This window comes from Notamacropus eugenii, chromosome 1 (genome assembly GCF_028372415.1).
Source record: "Notamacropus eugenii isolate mMacEug1 chromosome 1, mMacEug1.pri_v2, whole genome shotgun sequence".
In the NCBI taxonomy this organism is placed as follows: Eukaryota; Metazoa; Chordata; class Mammalia; order Diprotodontia; family Macropodidae; genus Notamacropus; species Notamacropus eugenii.
The window spans coordinates 296239798-296258789 of NC_092872.1; the positions used below are offsets into that span (position 1 = coordinate 296239798).

The 18992-nt window shown below is 42.8% G+C and overlaps 1 protein-coding gene across 1 annotated transcript in view; it reads left to right on the forward strand.

Annotated features, from left to right (window-relative positions):
* The window catches only part of MAP3K9 (mitogen-activated protein kinase kinase kinase 9), a 139162-nt gene extending 120980 nt beyond the window's left edge, over positions 1-18182 (forward strand). Inside the window, exons 9-11 of the mRNA XM_072629243.1 lie at positions 2423-2535; positions 6502-7305; positions 8700-18182. Coding sequence (XP_072485344.1) covers positions 2423-2535; positions 6502-7305; positions 8700-9184 — 1402 coding nt within the window. The 3' untranslated portion in view covers positions 9185-18182. The remainder of the gene's footprint in view (positions 1-2422; positions 2536-6501; positions 7306-8699) is intronic.
* The last annotated feature ends 810 nt before the right edge of the window (positions 18183-18992 follow it).

Consider the following 18992-nt stretch of genomic DNA (forward strand, 5'->3'; position numbering starts at 1 on the left):
TAACTCCCTCCCAGGGAGTCTGTGGATCTCATGGTAAGATTCCCAGAAGGCCTGAATTGTCATTCTTCACTGACTGAGACATATCTTCTCATCCTGGCCCTTGAATTTCCCCTCTCCAATGCAGTGGACAGTATACTGGGAAGTCAGGAAGATGTGTTCAAATGTGGCATGAGGCATTTACCAGTTGTATGACCTTGGGCAAGTCATTTAACCATTATCTGCCTCAGTTTTCTCAAGTATATAATGGGGACCACAGTAACACCTACCTCCCATGGTTCCTAAGAGGATCCAATGTGATAATACTTGTAAAGCTCTTAACAGAGTGCCTGGCATGTAGTAGATGCTTAAGAGAACCAACCTTCCTTCCTCCCTTCCTTCCTTCCTTCTCTTCCTCCCTCCCTCCCTCCCTCCTTCCTTCCTTCCTTCCTTTCTTCCCTCCCTTCCTTCCTTCCTTCCTTCCTTCCTTCCTTCCTTCCTTCCTTCCTTCCTTCCTTCCTTCCTTCCTTCCTTCCTTCCTTCCTTCCTTCCTTCCTTCTTTCCTTCCTTCCTTCTTTCCTTCCTTCCCTCTGATGCCCAAGTGAATAACAGTTGCCATGTGCTGGACATTCTTCTATGTACCACATCATACTTTTAAAACTAGGTCTAAGTTCTGACCCAGGAAAACTCCTCTTGGCTTGCATGGCCAGTAAGGATGAATTGACTTTTTTTTTCTTTTTTGAATAATAAATAACAATGTAGTTCAAATGGTCCATAGCTCCACGGTACGTCAGGTGTGGGGTGGGGGGGTAGCTGGTCTGGGTGTAGCCTACGTGGTTGTTGCTGATTCTCTTTATTCATTGAAGATCTCCTCAGAAGCGAGAGAGAACTAATGGTTTGTGTGCCCTCTCAGAATCTCCACATTTTCACTTGGGGTGAGTTTTCGCTCCACCCTTTCTATGCCTTTGTCTTGGTATCTACTCCCATCATCTACATCCTTTTCCTTATTTCTGTAACATTTCTTAAGGGATTAAAGTTTCAATCATCTCAGGACTGTGCTTCCTTTTTAGTTTATATTTTGGTTTGTTTATTTGTTTAAAGTAGTGTTGCAGTGCACCTTGGGAAAATATGGAGAATCACCAGACTCATCAGGATTTGGCCTTGCTTTCTTCAGCCCTTTATCTTCCTTGGCCTGGAGTCCAGCTGCCCCTTTTTGTACAGGTCATGATGTCATTCCCTGTAGAACCATGGGAGATTTCAGACAGTGGTATCACTCAGTAAGTTTAGGTTCAGTCATGTTCACTCCTGGAATTATTTTTTATTATAACAAGTGATAGCTTGAATAATTTTTAGCTAGTTGGAATCTCAGTAGAGACTCCATGTAGGGTAGGATTCTAAGATGTAACCGGAAGAAGATAAAGCAGTTTCTCCCCTCTTCTTACTGGGCTGTAATTCCAGAGTGGAGCAGGAATAGTGGGATTGGTCCTTCTTTTGCCTGAGGGTGTAGTCTTACTGATATCTTGATATCAACAATTGTATTAGACAAATTCTACTGTCTTTCTCCCTAGGGGAAAAAACAAACAAAAAAACATCTCCAAACTGTGTAGTCTAATGGATTGCCTGGAGTTGAAGCCAGGTCTCTGATTTCCCTCTCTCTTGAATGAGAGGAGCCCTGTTGGATACCTGACCTATTTCCTGGGAGTGTCACTAGTACATCACCACAAGTTAATGACTTTGAAATGACTTGGAGGAAGGGTTTTGGGAGGCTGGTTAAAAAGAGAACAGTGTCATTTCTGACCTGTGCGTTATGTCCCAAAGTGCACTGGGGTGAAGATACAGCTCAAAGTGCCTTTTTTTGGGTTTGCTGGGTTTTTTTTTTTAAGCTGATTGCTTTGAAAAGCTACCTAAGCATGCCATGAACTTGGCTGAAAAATAAGATGCTGCTGAAGTGAACTGGGGTGGGTGCTGTAATCTCTGCTGAGCTGTTTCCTGCTAGAACTTCTGTTTGCATGGGGCTTGCCTATAGTTTACATTTCAGCAGAGATGAATTAGTTGGGTTCGTTCTTTGTGGGTTTGTTTTAGCCACCTTAAAATGGGCCCAAGAAATAAATACTCTGGAGAAGCAAGGATAGCTGGCTTGGCTGGGTCTTCTTATTACTCCTGCCATACACCTGCATCCCCTGCCTCAGTGTCACTGCTACTCTTATACCTTTCCACAGCTCATGACTCTTTTGCCTTTTCCTGTCCTGTAGCATCTGATTCATTTCACTTTGACAAATAACCAAGTTCCTATTGGCCTTCTAGCCCTGGACTTTAGGGCCCCCAGAAGTACAGAACTGAGTAGTCTATGTGGTCAGATGAAGGTAGACGGATAGTTTGGGAGGAGTCCAGGGAGGGAAGGGGTAATGACCTGTTGTAATAATTTTCCCTTGTTTCCTTTATGCAGCCTGAAATCCCTGGTGGATGGATACAAGCAGTGGTCAAACAGTGCTCCAAATTTGGGGAAAGGCCTGAGGACAACCCCTGCCCTTCCAGGGTTTACTAGCCTTGCCGAGATGGGTAAGGGCAACATATTAGTCATGCTTGAGAAGCAGTATGTCCAGCACAAGAGTCAGGGTTCAAATTATGTCTCAAACCATGACTAAGTCAATGACCCTGAGCAAATTTCTTTATTTCTCAAAGACTTGTTTTCCTCATCTGTAAAATGGGGATAATGATACTTGTAATTTCTACCTCATGTGACTTTCAGGAGAAGAAAGCAAAAAACCAAAAATCTTAAAGCATTACAACTCAAAGCATTGTCTTCTACTTAATTCTTCAGGAGGTATCTGGTCACGCTTCCTAGACTCCTTTACTGCCATTAGGCAAACATTGGAACATGGAAGCGTTTCACTAAATTTTCCATTCCTTGTCAACTCTTTCCTTCCCTCTTTCCATTATTTTCTTTTTCTCTAATTCCCAAACCACAGTTCTCTTCTTCAATTTACTTCATATTGTTGAGATTTACTAGCTCTTCATGACCTAGTCAACGCAATAGGACAATGAGTGAATCCTGTCACTTTAATGGACCTCAGTTTCCTCATGTATGAAATCGGGGAGTAATATTAAATAATCTCTCAGGTTTTTTTTTTTTCAACTTTGTGATTCTGTCAACAGCCAATCAGCAAGCATTTATGATGTACCTACTCTGTGCCAGGTGCTAATGATGTAATAAACACAATTGAAACCAATCAAATGATCCCTTCTCAAACAAATCTTACATTCTAGTGAGGTTGATAAGGATGTATATACAGAATAAATACAAAGAGAATCAGTATAAATAAATACAAAGTTATTAAATGCAAGGAAATTTTATTTAAAAAATTTTTTTTTAAAATTTATTTATTTATTTATTTTTAGTTTTAAATAGACACTTCCACAAGATTTTGAGCTACAAATTTTCTCCCCATCTCTCCCCTCTGCCCACCCCAGCATGTATTCTGATTACCACTTTCCCAAATCTGCCCTCCTTTCTATCATACCCCTCCCTTCTCTTATTCCCATCCCCTCTATTTTCTCGTAGGGCAAGATAGATTTCTATACCCCATTGCCTGTATATCTTATTTCCCAGTTGCATGTAAAAACAACTTTTAACATTCATTTTTAAGACTTTGAGTTCCAACTACACTCCCTTCCTCCCTCTCCACCCATCCCCACTGAGAAGGCAAACAAATCGATATAGGTTATACATGTGTAGTTATGCAAAACACTTCTATTACAGTCATATTGTGAAAGACTAACTATATTTCCCTCCATGCTATCCTACCCCCATTTATTCTGTTCTGTCTTTTGACCTTATTCCTCCTCAAAAGTGTTTACCCCCTGCTTCCATTTGCCCTCCCTTCTATTATACCCCCATTTTCCACTTATCCCCTTCCCCCCTACTTTCCTGTAGTGTAAGATAGATTTTCATACCAAATTGAGTGATGCAAGGAAAATTTTGAGGGAGCATACCTGCAGTTTCAAGAAGGCTTCATGTAGCAGGCTGTGCTTAAGTGGAATCTTGAAGAAAGAGATGCTGTGATGAGGAGTGTTGGTAGTGCATTTGAAGAATTGCCCATGTATACATATTTTAATTATCTTAAGACAACAGAGTTTAATAGCACTTTTTTGATCGCTGACTACATAGGATCTCGGGCTTCTTGGGGCCTGTTTTGCTGTGTGAGTGAGGTTTCAAGAAATGAAAGAACCTTTTCAACTCTTCCATCAGCATAGAAAGCTGGATGATATAGTGGCCAGGGTGCTGGACATGGAGTCAGGAAGACCTGAGTTAGAATCCTACCTCAGACACTTGACCCTGGGCAAGTCACTTAACCCCAGTCTGTTTCAGCTTCCTCCTTTGTCAAATGGGAATAGTAATATCATCCATCTCCCAATACATGTAAAGTACTATGTAAATGCTAGTAATTATTATTACTATTATTCTGGAAATATCTTCAAGCACTGTATAAATGATACTAATTATTACTATTATTTTGGAAATATCTTCAAGCCAGTGGAATCCCAGTGTACCATCAGTCATAGACTAGGGTACCTGCTTACCGCCTAGGATGACCCTTGTCCTACTCTCCTGCAGGGAAAGGGTATTTTCAGGCTATCTGGATTGTTCTAGTTGGATCATGTCTGCTCCTAATCAACAGGACTATTTGAAGACAATCACTTTGGATTAGTACTATTTGTTGTTCATTCATTTCAGCCACGTCCTACTCTTCATGACCCCATTTAGGGTTTTTAGAGATACTAGAGCGGTTTGTCATTTCCTTCTCCAGCTCATTTTACAGATGAGGAAACTGAGGCAAACAGGGTGAAGTGACTTGCCCAGGATTACCCAACTAGTAAGTATTTGAGGCTATATTTGAACTCAGGTCTTCCTGACTCTCCTCCATCTACTGTGCTACCTGTCTGCTCCTTGGATTAGTATAATAGCATTATTAGTAATAATGATAGATATTAGTCCCAAGAATGAACCCCCAAACCTAAAACTGTTTTAGAAAGAAATTTACTTGGTCATTTGGTAGAGGAGGATGAGCCAGAAAGAGTTGTGACTCTTGTCCAGTAGCAGCAAGATTTACGTTATGTAGGGTTCATACAGGTGTACCAAAGAACTGTTCTTAGGCATTCAAATTAAGGTAGATTCTGATGTAAGCATAAACATTCAGATTTGGAGAATACAAAACACAAACATGGAGTGGAACCTAGACCCAACTGGAATCTAAGTATTCCCTGCAGCCATCTAGCTTTCGTGATGCATTTCTGAGGTCAGTCTTTTAGTAAGCTAGTAAGCTTTTAGGTTAAAGATTTCTGGCCATATAAAGCTAGAATCAAACAATAGTAATAAAAAATGAATAATATGTAGTTTCCCCATGTAAATCACATTCACATACTGCTTTAAGGTGTGCAAATTGCTTCCCAAATATTATCTATTCTATCCTTACAACACTCCTGGTATGTAGGTACTATTGTTACAACCATTTTTTTGATGTGGATATTCCAGTGCAAATAATTTAGATGGTCAGACTCACATAGCTAGCAAGTATCCAAGACAGAATTTGAACTTGGGTCTTCCTGGTTTTGTCATTCTATCTATCCACTAACCAGATCCCAAGAACATTCTGCTTCCATAGGAGGGTGCCAAAGAGAGAGAAAAATTCCACTTACTTCAATTCATTAAACATGTCCTAAGCCTACTATGTGCTAGGCACTGTGCTAAATTTTGGGAATACAATAAGAAAAAGAAAGATAGTCCTTGCCCTCCAGAAGTTTATAATCTAATGAAAAGGGGAGTGATTGCTAGATGTCCTTTTCTCTCCTTTATGAGATGCTTAAGAAATTCCCTCAGGCATAATGTAGTCTCTTTGCTGGGCTCTTTGTAGACCTGTGAATCTACATCTAGTCTGTCCTTGGCTCCTAATTCATACTCTATTTCCAGACACTGTTGATGGGCTGATCCTGATGGGAAACTTCCAAGGTCTTCCTCCCACCCAGGGGCAGGAAGAGAAGCCAAAGTGCTCTCTCTGCTTTTCCCTGACCCACGAGAGCCAGGTCAGGGGTTTTGGGAGTGGGGTTTCTAACAGAATGCAAAGCACACTTAGAGTTTTACCTTGAAAGGGTCAAATTAATCTGACATTAGGTGATCCCCATCCCTTGGCCTGCTGCGACCTGCTATTTTTTTTTTTTAATTCAAAAGTCCCTAGGGAAGGAGGTAACAAGTTGACTGATCTCCCTTTTAGGGAGATGGGAAGGTGATGTGCTGAGAGGAAAGATAATTTCCCCTTGTCAGTCACTGGAAGAAATCACGGAGAAAGCTGTAGAGTCTAATACTTATTTTCTTGTGGCAGCCACCATACTATACTGGGTTTTTTTCCCCTTATTTGTTTTGGATTACTATTACTCAGCTAGGTCAGGAGAGAGGGAAGGAGTTAAGTTGCCAGCTCAATCAATTTGGTCTTGTTTTTTGCCTCTCATCCATCACCCCCCACCCCACAGAGGATGAAGAGATCGAAGGCCTGAGGAGTGGGGAGAGCCGAACAATCCATTCCTCCAACCAGTCTTACCTCTGCATTCCATTCCCACGAAGTGAGGAGGTGGATGGCCCACCCATTGATGGAGCCCATGAGGAGTCCACCCCAGTTAACTCAGCTACCAGCACCCCACAGTTAACACCCACCAATAGCCTCAAGAGAGGAGGAACCCAGCATCGCCGCTGTGAGGTGGCTCTCCTGGGTTGTGGGGCTGTTCTGGCTGCCACAGGCCTAGGGTTTGACCTGCTGGAGGCAGGAAAGTGCCAGCTGCTACCCCCAGAAGAACCCGAGCTGCCACCCCGAGAGGAGAAGAAGAGGCGTGAGGGCCTTTTCCAGAGGGCAAGCCGCCCCCGCCGGAGTACCAGCCCCCCTTCCCGCAAGCTCTTCAAGAAGGAGGAACCAGTGCTGTTCCTGGGGGACCCCTCAGCTTCTCTGACACTACTTTCTTTGTCCTCCATCTCTGAGTGCAACTCTACTCGGTCCCTCCTTCGATCAGATAGTGATGAGATTGTGGTGTATGAGATGCCAGTCAGTCCAGTTGAGGCGACTCCCTTGCCCCCTCGCACCAACAACCCACTGGTCAATGTCCAAGTTGAGCGTTTCAAGCGTGACCCCAACCAGTCCTTGACTCCCACCCACGTCACCCTCTCTGCTCCCACACAACCTACTGGGCACAGGCGGACTCCTTCTGATGGGGCACTTAAGCCAGTAGCACCCCTGGCCAATGGCAGTCCATCTAGTAATGGGCTGAGTGCCACACCAGGTGCAGGTGAGCCTAACCACCAGTACCACCCATTCCTTCTCTCCCTTTCTCCTCTTTTCTGTGGAATGCTCTGTGAATGAACCAAGGTAAGCTTCTATTCAGTTGTTGAAGAAGAGCTGGAGCTGAGGTCTTAGGGAAATATAGTGAATTTTGCCCTTGCTCCAATTAGGTAGAGTAAGAACATCTCCCAATTTGGGTATTGGGTTGAAGTGAAATTTCCTGGGGCCTAAAAAGAATCAAACACAGGACCCATATGGAAACTTGAAGTTATCATAGATTGTGTAATGTGTAGGGCAGAATGTATCTAAGTCTAGCTTCTGGCTCTTGTCAGAGTTTTGAGGAGTTTGGATTTAAAAACTTCAAATACTCGAATTTTTAGGAAGTAAAACTTCCTATAGTGACTAAGGGCTATTTCCTATCATGTGCTAGGTTTCTGCATTTCATTCTAGTGTTGACTCAGATGACCTTTCAGTAGTTAGATCTGTACCCATTCAGGCACATCCTCCCCACACATACCCTACAACCCCTCATTGACATTTGCTTAATCTGATGTTGTATTTGAACATATATACAGGCATATCTTTGCATACGTATGAGTAGGTCACCACCACCTTTTGTCCGCTTTTCTTCCTCTCTGCCTTCTCTTTACAGAGACCCACCTGCTTAATACTTGATGCTCATACCAACGTGTTGAGTATCTGAACCTTGTCATTCTTATATAATGATCCTTTTCACATTGGAACTTTCCCCATTGCAGGTTTTGATATATCATGGGTTGGCATAAGAAATTAAATGGGAAAAAAGAAATTTAAAAAAATTAAATGGGAATTTTGGGGGAGTTTTGCATAAGCTACAGCCAATATACGAAGGCCAGCAGATGACACAGAAAAAGTTTAGAAACTCAGAAATGCATAAAATATATGTATAGTATTGTAAAATATCAACATATTTTATCTTTTAATGCCATAAGTATAACCAAATTTTATAATAAAGGACTGTAAACACCCCATAAAAGAAAGAGAAAAAAATTCAAACTTCTTTGGTATGAAGGGAAAAATTTGACATGGATCTTTTAGATCACAGTGGCATTACATCTCTCCCTAACCCTTGCCATGTGGAAGGGATAACTGTATCACTCTACTGCTTTTCCTTCCAGTCCCCTATTGATCACCTTAAGCTCTTTAGTTATTGAGTGAGTAGGCAGAAGGGCTGAGAATCATGCCCATTGGTTGGAATCACTTTGGTGTCACTTTTCAACTCTTTTCTGGTTGACACTCTCTACTCCTAAGACCCATTATACTCTTTGCTATGCATTCCTCCACTGTGGATTGTTGACTGCCAATGCAAGGTACCCTTGCTTCATGCCCTTCAATTGGTTTTTTTTTCTTCTCTTTGTCCAGGGATGCTGAAAACTCCGAGCCCCAGCCGAGATCCTGGTGAGGTGCCTCGCCTGCCAGACCCCAATCTGGTCTTTCCCCCAACCCCACGACGGTGGAACACCCATCAAGACTCCACACTGGAAAGACCTAAGACTCTGGAGTTTCTTCCTCGGCCCCGCCCTTCTGCCAACCGGCAGCGGCTGGACCCCTGGTGGTTCGTGTCCCCCAGCCACGCCCGCAGCGCCTCCCCCGCCAACAGCTCGAGCACAGAGACACCCAGCAACCTAGACTCCTGCTTTGCAAGCAGCAGTAGCACTGTGGAGGAGCGACCAGGGCTTCCTGCCTTGCTCCCATTTCAGGCAGGGCACCCTCCTCCTTCTGAACAGGCCCTTTTGGATCTGGATGCAGAGGGGCAGAGCCAGGACAGCACTGTTCCACTGTGTAGATCTGAACTAAACACACACAGATCCGCTACCTATGAAGTTCAGCAAGAGTTTTGGTCTTAGCATGAGAGGAATCTGGGGTGGGGATAGAGGTCTGGGCAAAAGGGAAGAGTTGACCTGGGAGTACCTGACTAGGGCGTATCTCCCACCATGTGGCACCCCAAGATCTAGTCCTACTTCTTGCACTGATAATGCACTTTGAAGACAGGAGAGGTGGGGAGGGCAGCTGCTCCAAAGGCCCCAGTCAACAGTGAGCTCTCCTGTTTAGAACCACCATAATTGATGTAGCCTGTCAGCTCTGAGTGATTGTGTGTGTGTGGGAAGGGGGAGGTGTGTGAATGACCTTCCACCTCTGCAGTATTCCTCACCCTTGGGTCATGGCATGACAGCCCAGTTGCAGCCAAACCTGTCTGCTGTCCTCCAGCACTGTTAAGTAGGGCATGCCCAGGGTCTGTCCCAGAATCTCTTGGTCATCCCAGAGTTCTGTGGTTGTAAACACCAGTGTTGGATATTCTTCTGCTACTCTCTAACCCCACTCTTGTCCTTGAATCCAGTTCAAGGTCATTATGAGGCCTAAAGCTGGCTGTGTCTCATGCTATCAGAAATGCTTAGGGGCAGGGTGGTAAAGGCATATGACTTGATGGACCTACCATCCCCCTTGACCATCATTTTACTTGCCTGATCTCTTTATTTGAGCCTAGAGGTGGCACTCTGATCCACCTCCATGGGACTTGGGGGTGGGAAAGGCAGAGGGATGGGGAAATGTAGTTGAGTTGTGGTGAAGAGTCTATGTTCTGGCTTCTTTTAGCAAGACTCAGCAAAGGGTGGAGACTATCACATTGTAAAGGCACTGACCTCTCTGTGGTCGGTGTGGAGTCAAGTCATGTTGGTAGAAAAACACTTACCTAGCCCATGGGTAGGTTCTTAGGAGAATCCTTCATTGGTGCCACCTTAGGTGCTAGAGACAGTCTTGTGTCTGGCCCTTTTCTTGTGAAATGGGGCTTCCTCTTGGAGTATATCCAGAGTTGTACTAATTGGTTCTGGTCAGCTACATTTGCTAGGTCAGCATTAACAGATTTAGATGCTTTGGGGATGCCAAAGCCCCTTACTATTTCTGGCTGGTTGTATGTGACTCATTGCTGAAGGAACTGGTGAGAGTAGGCAGGCAGCTCTGTGTATTCTCCATGGGACGGCCCTATTATACTCCTTTGATTTTTTCTGTTATGTCCTTTCCCCTTGTTCTTTACTCTCTCTTCTCTAGGGACCAGTAACTGCAAGTCTTCAGGTATGGTTAGTAAAAATCTCTCAAACTCTAAGAGATTTTCTCATAAATTTTAGCAGAAGTAGCATCCAGTGGTAAACCTAAGGAATGAGAATCGAGATTCTGGAGTTACTCTTTCAGTTCAAGCAACCACCCTTATAACCTTCAGCAAGTCACTTCACTCCATATGTCCATGTCTGTAAATTGAGGTTGTGAAATGCCTAAATGGGACATCATAATAGTTCAATGATAGGATCTATAAAGGCATAGGATGTCCCTAATGTACATAACATAAAAATTGGCCAGAGTTTTTCTGTGCCTTCTCTCCTCCACATACTGTGCCTCTTGACATAGTGGGCTTTGGACCATGGGGGAGCAGCAAGTGTCTTTCAAGTACAGCCCAATCTTCCTGACATGAAGAAAGAAGAAAAAAAAACTGATAGCAGCTTTGACATTTATGAAATTTATTTATTTACTTGAATAATGAACTTTAACTTAAAGTCTTCTCCATCTATTTCTTTAACCACCCTCTCCCTCTCTCCCAATCTGTTTCTCCATTATGTTATGAACTGAGTGAAATCCATCTGTAACTTTTAACGGTACACTGGGCCTCTGCTGAGACATCCTTGAGCCTGGAGGTGGGGTGGTGTTCACAGTCTCCTATAAGTTTCCTTCCTTTCTACAAGGATGAACAGAACCTCCTATAAGCAAAGAGCAGAGAGGGAAGCTTCTTCTTGGTCAGGCTCAGAGTGCAGACTAGAGAGTACTGCTTTAGTCCCATAAAGATAGTGAATTTTCACAATGACATTTTACCTCCAGCCCAATGAACCCAGCTCCCTGCTTCTCTTCTGTACCAGGGGCAGGTGACCTCTGCCCTACCTCATTGTCTTTCCATCATGCCAGCCCATGGCAAGGCAGTGGAAGGAGTCATTGTTATCCTCACACCTTGGCCTGTCATCCCTGGTCTAGGGAGGCCATACAACTTTTGCTGGGGACATCAGGTAAGAAGCCAGTTGGGAATGACCTTTTAGTTGATATTTCCCCTTTAGCTTCATGCTCTCCGTGGTTCTGAGCAGGAGCTGACCTCAAAGCTGTGGGTCAAACTACTTTCTTTGAGAGTAGTTGACCTTCTCTAGGGCTACCTAGGGACCCTAGTCCTTAACACTATGCAATGTGTTAAACCACATGGAATGTGGTGTCAGAAAATATTTATTTCCTAAGGTTCCTGCTCACATCACTGACTCAGATCCAGTTCTCATCCACTTCCTTGAGAGGCTAGCCAGCTGCTGGGCATCTGAGTTGCCTTTCATACTACCTTGTAATTCTACCCAAATAGCTTTGAAGGATACTTTTTTAATTGTAGGCATTTTTCACTCTCAAAGCCCTCTCTCAACTTCCTCTTTTATGTGAGATTCAATTGCAGGTCCTGAAATGTCCGATGAAAAGCAGCTCTGATTTTTTAAAAGTTTTTTCAATTTCCTTGAAAGTAGAATATGTTTGCTGGTGGAAAGGGAGAGGCTTTCACATTTGAGTATTCAAGCAAAGAAGAAATGATAAAAGGCCTTGGTCATCTAGATCCTCAGGGGAGTAGGAGGAGATAAAGTTTAGGCTCTTTTTCTTATTCTGATACTTACCTTGTGACCTTGGCGGAATCACTTAGCCCCTTTTGAAAAGACATCACCAGCCGTCCTTCCAAAGCATAGGGTGTGAATGCTCACAAGGCAATATTGATCAAGCACTTTGGACTCCTTGGCAGGAAGAGATTAATTTTCAGCTGAGAAATAATGTCAGTTCCTGAAAGAAGCTTCCTTTATTACTGGCTGAGGTGTAGAGGGCAGGAAATTTGTACAATATGTCAAGGGATAACCCCTTGACTCTGAGAGATGTCTAGAAGAAAACTGATGAGAAGGGGCTCCAGACGTAGTGGGAGTCATTGCCAGACACGAGCTCTTCTGAGGCATTTGAATATTTTCAGAGTGCTTATCTACTTTAAAAAAAATTATCTTTTACTCATCCCAACCAAAAATCAGTGAGGTTGGCACTCACCTCATCTTTGTCTTACAGAGAAGCAAATGGAGACAGAGAAGAGGTTATTCACAATGCAAGAAGTGAAAGGTGTCACCTTTGAGGTGTTGGCCTTTTGACCTAATTTTTTTCCTCTTAGTTTGAATTCCATCCAGATTTGGCATAAGAAGAAGTCTGGCTAATGTGGATCTTGTGGCTTTTCCCAGATATACTGCTAACAGTGCCCTTATTTTATGGATAAGGAAACTGATGGTGAGAGGTTTAGATGTACCACAAGGTCACCTAAGTAGTAAGTGGCTGAGGCAGGATTCGACTCCAAATCTAGCACTCCTTCTCCCTCATAGAACCACCTACTTCCTTAATTCTCTTCCTAGTTTAGATTAGACAATTGTTATCAGCAAAAACTTCTTAACAATTGGAGCTATCCCCAAGTGATAGCTAAGTGATGCTGGGCAGCTAGGTGGGGCAATGGTTAGAGCAAGGAGCCTAGAGGCAGGAAGACTTGAGTTCCAATGTGACCTCAGACACTTATTAGCTGTATGACTGGCAAGTCACTTAACAAGGTTTGCCTCAGTTCCCTCATCTGTGAAATGAGCTGGAAAAGGAAATGTAAAACCACTTCAGTGTCTTTGTCAAGAAAACCCTAACTGGGGTCACAAAGAGTCAGACACAACTGAAATGGCTGAACAACCCTCAAAGTAGAATGGGCTGCCTATTCAAGGAAAGGCTATATGATTGCTTTTTGAATAGACTGTAGTAGGAATTCTTTTTTGCAAATGGATTGGACTATCTAAGGTCCTTCCAACTCTAGAATTCTATGATTTGTCACAAAGTCCTTTTTTCTTCAACCTACCATGTCTTAGGGACACAACTTAACGTTCAAAAGGAAGGATTAATCAGTCCTTTGTTGAATTTGTTTTACCTCCAAGTTTTAAGCCCAGGTCTCTAGTACTAGTGGGGAGAGAAGAGATGACCAGTAACAGTTGGCCTTAGTTCTTCACTGGGCAACCCCACATGCTGACCTCCCCCAACCCCCATCCATAAAGTCCATTGTTGCCCTTATCACAGAGGAGAGACACTGGGATCAGGAATAAAGGTCTATTAACAGATTCAGAGATCTGATGTCTTCCTAACCTGCATATGCATGCATGTCCCATTAAGTATCACAAAATGAGGTACCCAGCCAGTTGGGTCCTATCTGAGAATCTTAATTCAGAAAGCCCCTCAAGAGTTCCCTCTTTATAGTGCCTTCCTTTGAAAGAATTTGGATAGAAGGGAAACAGATGTCATTATTTCATACTGTGCCAGATCCTCTGGGCAAGGCAGCTTTGTACTTGTAGGTTGCTACCTAAAGGGTGCTCACAAATATGAAAAGCGGGAATAGTCTTATGAAACTCTGGTAATCTAAAGGCAAGGCAAGTCAAGAAGCATTTATTAAATATCTACCATGTGCCAGGCACTGTGGTAAGTGCTGAAGATGTAAAGAAAGGCAACATGCTCTCAGGGAGCTCACAGTCTTAGGGGGAGACAACATGCAAACAACTACATACAAACAAGATATCTCAAAGGGAAGGCACAGAGATTAAGGGAAAGACTTATTGTAGAAGGTGGTACATTAGCTGAGACTGGAAGGAATCCAGGAGGCAGAGATGAGAAAGGAAAGACCTCCAGGTCCATGGCATTTTTATAGAGGAGGAATCTTTGTTCCAGATTTGGGAAGTCATCTGCTGGTGCGATCTGTCCTGCTCCAGCCACATTTGGAAAACTGTGGTCAGTTCTGGGTACTACATTTTAGGAAGGACTTTAAAAAACTGAGGAGATTAGGATGGCAACAAGACTCAGCTCCATGTCAAAGGAGGATTGGGAGACTCTAGGGATATTTAGTCTGGAAAATACTTTGGGGGTGAGGACAGGGGAGGGGAAGGATATGACAGCTACCTTCAAATATGTGAAGTGCTGTCACCTGGAGGAGTGATTACGCTTGACCAGTTTGGGCCTTGAGTGTAGAACTAGTGGACAAGAGGTGGAAGGTGTAGAGAGGCACACTTAGGTCTAATGTAAGAAGAATGTTCCTAACAATCCACAGGCTGCTGTGGATGATGGTGGGTTCCCCCATCACTTTGAGCAAAGGCTGGATGACTTGTTAAGTTGGGATTCTTACATGGTTTGGACTAAGTGGCCTCTGAGGTCTCTTCTAAGTCAAGATTCATAAGATCATAAATTTAGAGCTGAAGGGTACCTTAAAAGTCATTAAGTCCAATCCCTAATTTTACAAATGAAGAGCTAAGGCCAAAAGAGGTTAAATGACCAGCCAGGATCATACTACTAGCAAGTGTCTGAGGCAGAATTTGAAACCATGTCTTTCCAAGAATGAGTCTAGTCCACTACACCAAGCTACCCCTCAGACTTCCACTATCCTGGGATGGCAGAAAGATCACTGTCCTTGGAAGGAGGAAACCTTAGATTCTCATCCCCTGCCCCTCACTTACCAGCTGTATGACCTTGGGTAAATCATTTAACCTCTCTGATCCTCAGTTGTCTCATCTATAAAATAGGAATAAAAATGCCTCTTTGAAGTTGCTTCCAGATTGAAGATCTATCATCATGGAGCCCCAAGTCCAGCACCAGTAATCACCCAAATAACTTAATTCAACATACATGTTTTGCATCATTTTGAGAAAAGACTATGGCACATCATATGCTACCCCTTTCTACCCCTTCAAGGCCCAGAAACTGCTCTAGGTAACCAGCCTCCTAGGGAAATATGGTGCATCAGGAACCACCACTCCTAAATAACATCTTTTGTTTTAAACAAGTCAGTATTTGCCTGAGTTGGAAAAATAAAGAAATGTATGTGTATGTGTGTGCGTGTGAGCACATGTGGGTATGTATGTATCTGTATCTCCTGATATACTTCTGGGTGGTGAAGACACTTTAATCTTTTCAGTGTATGGGGTTCACCATTCTCTACTCTTGTGTGGCCTTTGAAGGAGGATGAAAATCAAAGATTAGAATGCTGTCCAAAGTTAACAAGTGGGGGATAGACTAGAGCCATTATCTGACTACAGAGCATGAACAATTGTTCCTATGATTACTGTGTTCTCAAAATATGAAAGCAAGTGAGAATTAGAAGGATATTTAGGGAGGCAAAGTGCCAAAGGTCACATCGATAATTAATGGCAAAGTCGATCTAGAACTCAGGTCTTCAAACTCTAGGTCCAGACATTACTCTCCTAATCCCTTCCTACATTGAGTTGAAAGCCTTCTGTTCTTAAGTGTATGTAATTTTCTGTATTCTCTCCATAGTTAATGTTGGTTCAGATATTAAGTTTGGGTGGGCAGCTCTCAGGAAAAGGGAATTCATTTTCTGGGCCTGACTGCAAAAGCAGGAAACTTGTCCACTTTCATCAGAGTTTTATTTTATCCTTTCTGTACCATTGTAAATGGTCTTCCCTTTCTACTTCTGTACACCTGAGTCTCCAATGGCTGATATGCAGGTTGGGACAGCCACCCTGGGCTTCCTATCACAGGGAATTGGAAAACAATTTCAGGATCCTAGGACAAAATGTTCCCCCCAGTAAATAACCTTTTCCAGATGTGGGATGGGCACTGCTGGGGCCTGCCTAGAGAAAGTGAATCCTGGGTTTCTGAATTGAAAATATGGTTGGTATGTAGAGTCAGTTATTTCTCTCCTGACTTCCCCTTCCTCACACCGCATGAGAACTTGGTCTTCCCTGGTGAGAAGAACCCTAGAGAGATGTGTTACTTGCTTTACTTTTCTTAAAACTTTTGTATCTGAAATGATAGATTTCCTATCTCCCTGGAAATTATTTCACCTCCTAGCCCCAGCTCTGGGCAGCTAGGCAGTGCAGTGGATAGAGCACTGGCCATGGAATCAGGAAATTGAGTCTTCCTGAGTTCAAATCCAGCCTCAGATATTTACTAACTGCATGACCCTGGGCAAGTCACTTCACCCTGTTTGACTCAGTTTCCTCATCTGTACAATGAGCTAGAGAAGGAAATGGCAAACCACTCCAGTATCTTTGCCAAAAAACCCCCAAATGGGGTCATGAAGAGTAAGATGTGAGTAAAATGACTCAACAAAAGCCCCAGCTCTGCTAGAATCTGGATCTAAATAAGAGCTGTGGTGTGGAGCAGGTCTTTTTAATACTCCTTAACTCCTTTTGCTTCTCTCTCTATTATGGGCCTAATTCCTATAGTTGAGATATTCCCACATTCTCCAACTTCCCTCCCCCTCCAGATGTTAGTTGATAAATGTGTTATTCCTCAGAAAGGTATTTGCATTTCAAACCATGATAGTAGCATTTCAGGCCTTAGCACAGACTGGTGGAAGGGATGCTAATTAACTTGCCGAGACAGTTTGGGGAAAGTGGGGTACTGATATTCCCTAATATTTTTCAATGGTCTGCCAGGTCTTACTATCAGTTAGCATTTATTAAGTACCTACTATGTGCCAAAGTACTAGAGATATAAAAACAAATGAAATTGTTGCCCTCAAGGAACTTACATTTTATCAGAAAGATAAAAGAGAAAGAAAAGGGAAAACTTGGATAATGTGTGTAGGATAAAAATAGAGTATATAGGAACTTTCAGGTTCTTTATTTGATATGTATATTCTAAGGAAGGTGAGGACTTCAACCACTTGCTGAAAGATGGTGTACTCATTCTTCACAGTTAAGAGTGTTTAATCTTTGACTCCTCCACCACCTTCCACATGAAGCATGAAACCCATAGGTTATGGCTTTTTTTTTCAGTGCTGTGGGAGTAGAGTTCTTGAGAATGTCCTAGACAAAGTTGTGGTGATAGGGGATACTTTGGAATGTCTATAAACCTCTGTAAGGCACAAATTCCTAGAGTCTGATTCTCCTTTGATGTTTAGGCCTAATGGATCATGGGAATTGTGATCCTTCCCCAACTGTTGATTGAACATATCCTTGTGCCATTTATTTCTTCCCACTCCAATGCTAAAGGTTCTTTTCTTTGACCACATCTACAGGCTTCTTGTCCCATCTGTGTACCACTGCTTTATGTCCATCTTCCTTAAGATTTCTTCCAGATCCTAAATTTGGAGCCCTTAGTGTAGCAAATCTTCACTCCTCTCCATTTCAACTCCCCCCTCCCCCATCCCCCAAGCAAATTTGGGGAAATTGAAATCAGGTTTTGTCTTGGTGTTGTGTCAGACCCAGACATCCTTGGGACATCCAGGGACTGTTAGGATTAAGTCAATCATTAACAATCTTTCTGCAGCAGTTAGGTACAGTTACTGTAGGGTCTCAGAATTAGTGAGCTTTTCCAGAAGACTAAGGAAAGAAACTGAAGATGGAATTTAACTTATTTTAATTTCCAAAGAAACTTTCTTTAGGACATCCCCTTTACACCTGGATGCAGGAGTTGTCTGTTTAATTTTGCTGAAACTAACGATGAGGAAATTGACCAACAGGTCTCTCTGTCCTTGACTGGGTCCATCTGTCCTGTCTTGTTCTCTGCCATTCTTTCTTCACTTTTGCATTCAAGTTATTTCATTTCCCTAATAATGTTTAAACACAGAAGAGTGTTGATTAAAACTGGTCAGGTTTTTTTTCTTCTGGTTTTATTTTTTTTTTTTTTGGATGTACTGTAAATTATTAACCAAGGGTGCCAAGCAGGCTTGGTTCAGTGGCTAAAATTCTTATTGTATTACAGTGTAATGCTGATCTCAGCCTTGTCTCGACACCAGAGCACACACAGACTTGAATAAAACTGTTATCACAGTGACCTCTGGCTTGCCGCAGTTGTTTGTAAGCTAGCTCACTTCCTCTTTTTGTCTTAATTAAACTAGGGTTTTCCAAAGTGAGGGTTTGAGATTATTCCAGTTTATACTTAGGATATATATATATATATCCTAAGTATATCTTAATTATGGACAGAAGTACTTCTGTAGATCTACAATTTCATCAGCTGAGTCTTCCCTACACTGAGGCAGATCATAGCCTCTCTATTGTACACTAGACAGTTTCATGAGTTACCATGGGGGCAGCTAGGTGGTACAGTGGATAGAGTACTGGGTTTAGAATCAGGGACCAAAGTTCAAATCTGGTCTCTGGACACTTACTAGCTGGGAAAGTCATTTAACCTCTATCTGTCTTAGTTTCCTTATCTGTAAATTAGGGATAATGGTAGTACCTACCTCCCAGGATTGTTTTGAAGATCAAGTCAATTGATAAAAATGCTTAGCACAATGTCTGGCACAAAGGAAGTCCTATATAAATATTAGCTATTATAGTCCTCAAAAAAAAAAATCTACCTTCTGGTCCTCTCTGCCCTTAGGCTGGTCCCAGATGAGACAGTAGTATCTCAGGGCCTATATTCAAAGCTTTTATATCTTGGTGGGGACTACTAGAACTTACAGGTGATGCAGTGACTGAACTGTTGGGCTTGGAGTCAGGAAGACCTGAGTTCAAATCCTGCCTCAGATACTGGCTATGTGACCCTGAGCAAGTCACTTAACCTCTCTGTGTGCCTCAATTTCCTTATCTGAAAAATGGAGAAAATGATAGCACCTACCTCACAAGGTGGTGTGAGGAT